This window comes from Hyla sarda, chromosome 6 (genome assembly GCF_029499605.1).
Source record: "Hyla sarda isolate aHylSar1 chromosome 6, aHylSar1.hap1, whole genome shotgun sequence".
NCBI classification, from domain to species: domain Eukaryota; kingdom Metazoa; phylum Chordata; class Amphibia; order Anura; family Hylidae; genus Hyla; species Hyla sarda.
In genome coordinates, this window is record NC_079194.1 from 60245732 (window position 1) to 60254214 (window position 8483).

The following is an 8483-nucleotide window of genomic DNA, read 5'->3' on the forward strand; positions in this document are numbered from 1 at the left end:
CCAATTGCCATGTAGACTTACAGGGGTCAAGTCCTGGGAAAAAAAAGTGCAGGAACTCAAGTGCAGGAATCCATGATTTCCACTCAAGGGCTGGTCCTGCAGAACTCCTGCTAATGGGAATGGTGTTACTGCTGTGAAAAAAGTGCAGGAACTCAGTTCCTGCATGTTCCTGCAGGACTTGAGCCCTGGACTTACCGGATAAGTAGACCTTCACACCCAATATTTTTAGTGCTTCTATGTTAATATTCCAGTAATGTATCACTTTGGATTGTAAGTCATCAAACCTTTTTAGGTTATTTTTGTCTATTGCACTATATGAGGATAGTTTCGGGGAAAAGAAAGAAGAAAGAAAGTGATTGAGGATTTGTTACCAGAATTAAGGATACGTTGGGTAGACATTTCTTTAAGCAGGATGGGGACCAGAGGGTCTTGTCTTGGGTATAGCTCATAGCGATTGATTCCTATGTGGAATTTTAACCACGTTGGATAAGTATCGACAGCCGTTTCTCCTGTCGGAAGCACAAATTCCATTCCGGCACTGATCCTAACAGACAGACATACAGCATTACTTTTATCAATAAAGTTTTATTGCGACATATAGCAAAAAAAAACAAAAAAAAACTTGACAACCCCAATAGGGATCTATGCACACTTTGGTGTGCAGTAGTTGTTATTTTGCTTTGTTGTATGTCCTGGGCAGACTGTAATAGAAGTACAGGAGTTTGGAAGTTCACTGCAATACATATGTATTGCAGTGACCTGTACAAGCAATCAGACAATCTAATTGTAAACGCCTCTTGGGAAACTGGAAAATTGTAATAGAAAAAGAAGAAAGTACTGCTGCCCCCTTTTCTAATTAAAAAATATAAACTCATAAAACATGAAAATATGTGGTATTGTAGCATGCAGAAATGTCCAATGTATTTAAAGGGATACTCAGGTGATAAACTATTTTATTTTTAATTGTTTTTTAATCAACTGGTGCCAGAAAGTTAAACAGATTTGTAAATTACTTCTATTAAAAAAAATCCTTCCTGTACTTATTAGCTGCTGAATACTACAGCGGAAATTCTTTTCTTTTTGAAACACAGAGCTGTCTGCTGACATCACGAGCACAGTGCTCTCTGCTGACATCTCTGTCCATTTTATGAACTGTTCAGAACAGCATATGTTTGCAATGGGGATTTCCTTTTACTCTGGACACTTCCTAAAATGGACAGAGATGTCAGCAGAGAGCAATGTGCTCGTGATGTCAGCAGAGAGCTCTGTGTTTCAAACGGAAAAGAATTTCCACTGTAGTATTCAGCAGCTAATAAGTACAAGAAGGATTAAGATTTTTTAATAGAAGTAATTTACAAATCTGTTTAACTTTCTGGCACCAGTTGATAAAAAAAAAAAAAGGTTTTCACCGGAGTACCCCTTTAAATCTATTGTTATTGATTCTGTACGGTAAATAGAAAAAAAAGGCATGCCAAAATTCGGGTCACCTCACATCCAAAAATCCCCATCTACCCCAAAATTGTACCAATAAATACCACCGCTTAAAGGGAACCAATCAGCAGATTTTAGCATATATAAAGCTTGGCAATGTGTTATGCATGCTAAAATCATTATCCTCACCATCCCCGGGGGGCGTTTGTGCCCCCCATGATGATGAAGATATTAAGTTATAAAGTCTCCCCTGGGGCCTGGCAAGTAGTCCCCTGGGCGGGGACTTCTACTTATCAGCACCCGTTGTCCCGCCCCGAAGGCTTGAATGACGCCTCGCGTCATCACTCTGCTCCCTAAGCAGACTAAGCAAAGCGATGATGCGAGCCGTCAGCGTTGGGCATATCTGTTATGAAATGTCCATTTTTGTCACATGACGGAGGTCATTCTTAACGGATCTGTAACTGATGTCAATGAAAGCCAAAGGTCCGTTATAGTCCGGATCTGTAACTGATGTCAATGAAAGCCAAAGGTCCGTAATATTCAAAGATTTTGTTATAAAATAACAGACCGTTAAAGGGTCACTCTCATTAAAACTACATTTTGCTATTGCACTCCTTATGGTAAATAAAACTATTTCTAAAATACTTTGTTAAAAACAAAAAGAAGTTTTCTATGTTTTATTTGTGCTTAAAAATGCTGCCACTAGGTGTCTTCCTACTTGTCCAGAGCACATTTCCCCCTATCTCTTGCAGGGGTGTGTGTGCAGCCTCATCCAATCACAGCTCTTCTCACACTTAACGGCCATATGCTGTTGGTTGGACACCCCCCCCCCCCCCAGCACTCCAGGCTGCACTTCCTGTGTTTGGGTTGTGTATGAGATGGGGGGAAATGTGCTCTTGAGCTTTTTTAACCTGTTGGGGACGAAGGGCGGATGCATATGCCCTTGCGTCCTGGTACTTCAGGCCGAAGGGCGTATCCATACGCCCGTGGGAAATTCGGTCCCCGCCGCGCGCCGGGCCGGGGGCCAGACCGGGGTGACTGCTGATATCTATCAGCAGGCATCCCGTGCAATTGCCCAGGGGGGTCATGTCGGCGATCGGCGCAAATCGCAAGTGAATTCACACTTGCGATTTGCGCCGATTACGGGTCATTACGGGTCTATGGTGACCCGGTGACCCGGAATAGAAGGGGAATCGCGGTTGTCTAAGACACCCACGATCCCCTGAAGCGATAGGAGTGAGGTGACACGGGTGCCTCCCCTCCTATCTCTGCTATTGGTGGTCTAGACGCGACCACCAATAGCAGATCGGGGGCAGAGGGGTTTACTATTGTTTTCCCCGTCCTGCCCACCCACAATAGGCGGGGCAGGATGGGGGAAACGATGGGGACCGAACGCCGAAGGTCCACTTACCCCTCCAGAGGCTGCGGGCGACGGTGATCGGTGGGCGGCGATGGAGATCGGCGGGCGGCGGGCGACAGAAGAAGACGGCTCCCTGGATCCTACAGAAGCCGGTAAGTTGCCTAGCAACATCTGGAGGGCTACAGTCTTAGACTGTAGCCCTCCAGATGTTGCAAAACTACAACTCCCAGCATGTCCAGACAGCTGTTTGCTGTTTGGGCATGCTGGAATATGTAGTTTTGCAACAGCTGGAGGGCTGCAGTTTGAGACCACTATATAGTGGTCTCTAAACTGTATCCCTCCAGATCTTGAAAAACTACAACTCCTAGCATGCTCAAACAGCTCTTTGCTGTCTGGACATGCTGGGATTTGTAGTTTTGCAACATCTGGAGGGTCACAGTTTGGAAATCACTGTGCAGTGGTCTATAAACTGTAGCCCTCCAGATGTTGCAAAACTGCAAATCCCAGCATGCCCAAACAGCAAACAGCTGTCTCACCATGCTGGGAGTTGTAGTTGCGTAACCTCCAGCTGTTGCATAACTACATCTCCCAGCATGCCCTTCGGCGATTAGTACATGCTGGGAGTTGTAGTTTTGCAACAGCTGGAGGCACACTGGTTGGAAAATTCTGAGTTAGGTAACAGAACCTAACTGAAGGTTTTCCAACCAGTGTGCCTCCAGCTGTTGCAAAAGTACAACTCCCAGCATGCACGGTATGTCAGTACATGCTGGGAGTTGTAGTTTTGCAACAGCTGGAGGCACACTGGTTGGAAAATACTGTTAGGTAACAGAACCTAACTAAACGTTTTTCAACCAGTGTGCCTCCAGCTGTTGCAAAAGTACAACTCCCAGCATGCACGGTATGTCAGTACATGCTGGGAGTTGTAGTTTTGCAACAGCTGGAGTCACACTGGTTGGAAAATACTGTTAGGTAACAGAACCTAACTGAAGGTTTTCCAACCAGTGTGCCTCCAGCTGTTGCAAAAGTACAACTCCCAACATGCACTGTCAGTGCATGCTGGGAGTTGTGGTTTTGTAACAGCTGGAGGTTTGTCCCCCCCATGTGAACGTACAGGGTACATTCACACGGGCAGGTTTACAGTCAGTTTCCTGCTTCAAGTTTGGTCTGCGGCAAATTTTTCGCCGCAGCTCAAACTCTGTGCGGGAAACTCACCGTAACACGCCAGTGCGAATGTACCCTAAAAACACTACACTACGCTAACACATAATAAAGAGTAAAACACTACATATACACCCCCTTACAATGTCCCCCCCAATAAAAATGAAAAACGTATTGTACGGCAGTGTTTCCAAAACGGAGCCTCCAGCTGTTGCAAAACAACAACTCCCAGCATTTCTGGACAGCCACTGACTGTCCAGGCATGCTAGGAGTTAAGCAACAGCTGGAGGCACCCTGTTTGGGAATCACTGGTGTAGAATACCCCTATGTCCACCCCTATGCAATTCCTAATTTAGTCCTCAAATGCGCATGGCGCTCTCTCACTTCGGAGCCCTGTCGTATTTCAAGGAAACAGTTTAGGGCCACATATGGGGTATCTTCGTAATCGGGAGAAATTGCACTACAAATTTTGGGGGGCTTTTCTCCTTTTACCCCTTATGAAAAGGGAAAGTTGGGGTCTACACCAGCCTGTTAGTTAAAAAAAAAAATGTTTACACTAACATGCTGGTGTTGCCCCATACTTTTTATTTTCACAAGCAGTAAAAGGGAAAAAAGCCCCCCAAAATTTGTAACGCAATTTCTCCTGAGTACGGAAATACCCCATATGTGGGCGTAAAATGCTCTGCGGATGCACAACAAGGCTCAGGAGTGAGAGCGCACCATGTACATTTGAGGCCTAAATTGGTGATTTGCACAGGGGTGGCTGATTTTACAGCGGTTCTAACATAAACGCAAAAACATAAATACCCACATGTGACCCCATTTTGGAAACTACACCCAACACGGAACTTAACAAGGGGTATAGTGAGCCTGAACACCCTCCAGGTGTTTGACGAATTTTCATTAAATTTGGATGGGAAAATGAAAAAAAAAAAATGTTTTCACTAAAATGCTGGTGTTACCCTAAATTTTTCATTTTCACAAGGGAAAATAGGAAAAAAGCCCCCCAAAATTTGTAACCCCATTTCCTCTGAGTAAGAAAATACCCCATATGTGGATGTAAAGTGCTCGGCGGGCGCACTACAATGCTCAGAAGAGAAGGAGTGCCATTGGGATTTTGAAGAGAAAATGTGTCCCGAATTGAAGGCCACATGAGTTTACAAAACCCCCATAGTGCCAGAACAATGGACCCCCCCCACATGTGACCCCATTTTGGAAACTACACCCCTCGTGTAATGTAATAAGGGGTGCAGTGAGCATTTACGCCCCACGTGTCTGACAGATTTTTGGAACATTGGTCCATGAAAATGAAAAATTTTATTTTTCATTTGCACAGTCCACTGTTCCAAAGATCTGTCAAACACCAGTGGGGTGTAAATTCTCATTGCACCCCTTATTAAATTCGGTGAGTGGTGTAGTTTCCAAAATGTGGTCACATGTGGGGGGGTCCACTGTTCTGGCACCACAGGGGGCTTTGTAAACGCACATGGCCCTTGACTACCATTCCAAACAAATTCTCTTTCCAAAAGCTCAATGGCGCTCCTCCTCTTCTGAGCATTGTATTTCGCCCGCAGAGCATTTTACGTCCTAACATGGGGTATTTCCATACTCAGAAGAGATGGGGTTACAAATTTTGGGGGGCATTCTCTCTCATAACCCTTTGTAAAAATTATAAATTTGGGGAAGAAACTGCACTTTAGTGAAAAAATTTTTTTTTTTCATTTACACATCCGATTTTAACGAAAAGTCGTCAAACACCTGCGTGGTGTTAAGGCTCACTGGACCCCTTGTTACGTGCCTTGAGGGGTGTAGTTTCCTAAATGGTATGCCATGTGGGGTTTTCTGCTGTTCTGGCACCATAGGGGCTTCCTAAATATGACATGCCCCCCAAAAACCATTTCAGCAAAATTCACTCCAAAATCCCATTGTTGCTCCTTCCCTTCTGAGCCCTCTACTGCGCCCGCCGAACACTTGAAATACACATATGAGGTATTTCCTTACTCAAGAGAAATTGGGTTTCAAATTTTTGGGGGCTTTTTCTCCTATTACCACTTGTAAAAATTCAAAAACTGGGTCTACAAGAATATGCAAGTGTAAAAAATGAAGATTTTGAATTTTCTCCTTCACTTTGCTGCTATTCCTGTGAAACACCTAAAGGGTTAACAAACTTACGGAATGTCATTTTGGATACTTTAAGGGGTGCAGTTTTTATAATTGGGTCATTTGTGGGGTATTTGTAATAGGAAGGCCCTTCAAATCCACTGCAAACGTGAACTGGTCCCTGAAAAATTCCGATTTTGAAAATTTTGTGAAAAATTGGAAAATTGCTGCTGAACTTTGATGCCCTCTGATGTCTTCCAAAAGTAAAAACATGTCAACTTTATGATGCAAATATAAACTAGACATATTGCATTTGTGAATCAATATATAATTTATTTGCAATGTCTATTTTCCTTACAAGCAGAGAGCTTCAAATTTAGAAAAATGCTAAATTTTCAAATTTTTCATCAAATTTTGGAATTTTTCACCAAGAAATGATGCAAATATCGACAAAAAGTAGAAGATGTCATGAAAAAACAGTCTCAGAATCAAATTTATAAGTAAAAGCATCCCAGAGTTATTAATGCTTAAGTGGTCAGATTTGCAAAAAATGCTCCCATCCTTAGGGTTATAATGGGCTCCGTCCCCAAGGGGTTAAGCACAAATAAAACATAGAAAACTTTATTTTATTTTTTTTTAAACAAAATCTATTAGAAATATTTTTAATTTACCATAAGGGGTGCAATAGCAAAAAATAGTTTTAATGAGAGTGACCCTTTAACATCCGTTATGTTCCGTTCAAACAACCCTTTATCATTATTAACTATTTTATCTATTTCCATTCTGTTGTTTCTGGGTATGCTCAGTAGCAACAACGGATGTAAAAATAGTGGAGGCTAACAGAGATTACTTTTTTTTTAAATAAAAATATAAATTTTTATTTTGTCTTCTATCAAAAAAAAATATATATATATTTCATCACATTGTAAAAATAGCAATAAAATGACAGACAATTGGAGGAAGTAGTAAATGCTTTGGACTTGGGTACCTAATGCAAACAAAAAGTGTATACATAAAGTGCACTGTACAGAAATAAAAATAAATTACATAGTACTAGACTTTGCAGTGCCAAGCCTAAAAAATTCCATGTGATTTACATGTCATTCCCAGTAGCAGTAAGCATAGAAAATCACTATAAAGTGTATACACAAATCCAGATAGTATGTCAAATAACCCACTTAATACCTATGTCCATACAGGCTAATAATGCAAAGTACAAGTGCATAGAGGCATAGGGGGAGATTTATTAAGACCTGTCCAGAGGAAAAGTTGCCCATAGCAACCAATCAGATCGCTTCTTCAATCGTTTTTAACAAGGCCTCTGCAAAATGAAAGAAGCGATCTGATTGGTTGCTATGGGCAACTTTTCCTTTGCACGGGTTTTGATAAATCTCCCCCATAGTGAGCAATTTCTTGTGCTGCCAACATGGTCACCAGAAAGTTCTGTGCAGCAGGTGGTGGTGTAGTGGGACGCCCATCGGGGGAGCCGGGGAGAATAGCGGCAGAAAAAATACTCTTTTAGTCTTTTTCTTCCGCTATTCACATAAAAAAACAACGGCACCCATCGGCCCCCATAATAGTAAATGGGAGCTGTCGGGGCTTGTTGTTACCCGTTGTGCCCTGTCACGTGAATGGCTGTTAAAGTCCCAAAAAACAAAAAAAAAAAAAAAGGCTTTAATGTCCGTTCTTGATGGGGAGTAATGGCAGTGTGAAAGGGGCCTAACACACAAATGTTACTCACCATTCCTCACTCCCACTGCCTTTCAGTGTAAATCGTTCCTCAGCATTGACTCTGAAAAGCTTGTCCTCTTCTGTGATTGTTGGCATTAGGGAATTATAGAGAGGATGCTTGAAAAGAGACGCCAGTTTTGAGCCTTGATATCTTTTCTCCGACTTGTTCAAAACTTTCGACCTTGCTTCTGAAACTTTCTCCATTTGGCTGCCACCCACTGAGGACCCATTGCTGCCACTAAAGTCTTGCAATGTTCTTACAAGTGGAGATTTCTTTACCGAGTGGATCTTGGCTCTGGGGTGGTTTTGAGTCGGACAAGAGCATGAAACTGTATGGGAAAAAGAAAAAACGTCCAGAGCAAAATGCATCATAAAAGTAAGAAAGAGAAGTGACAGGACCATAAGCTTGAACTTCCTGTGAATAGAATATTGTAGACGCCGAAACATTTTGGGTTTTATTGATGGCAATCGAAACCTCGAAAGAATTAAAGGTTTTGGTTGAAAAATGGATTTAAGATTAAAGCTCTTCAGATCATTTCCATCCTGCCATAATTCCTCATTCAGAAGCTGCACCCAGTGATGACTGATGATGTGGACAGAAAGAGGACAACTTCTTCATTGGCAAGTTATTTCAGAGCTGTGTCAACAGAAAGAGAACGGACTCCGAGGGAGCAAGGTTCAATCAAAATATATAGCTCCAGCC

General features: G+C 42.4%; 1 protein-coding gene across 2 annotated transcripts in view; it reads right to left on the reverse strand.

Moving 5' to 3' along the window:
- The window catches only part of LOC130277535 (extracellular serine/threonine protein kinase FAM20C-like), a 57818-nt gene extending 49542 nt beyond the window's left edge, over positions 1-8276 (reverse strand). Inside the window, exons 1-2 of one of the 2 annotated variants that reach the window (XM_056528213.1) lie at positions 7791-8276; positions 372-544 (exon numbers count right to left, since the gene is read on the reverse strand). In XM_056528213.1, the coding sequence (XP_056384188.1) occupies positions 372-544; positions 7791-8227 (610 nt within the window). In that variant the 5' untranslated portion in view covers positions 8228-8276. Of the gene's footprint in view, positions 1-371; positions 545-2842; positions 2967-7790 lie in introns of those variants that run through there. The other variant, XM_056528214.1, reaches the window with a different exon arrangement.
- Between the last annotated feature and the right edge of the window lie 207 nt (positions 8277-8483).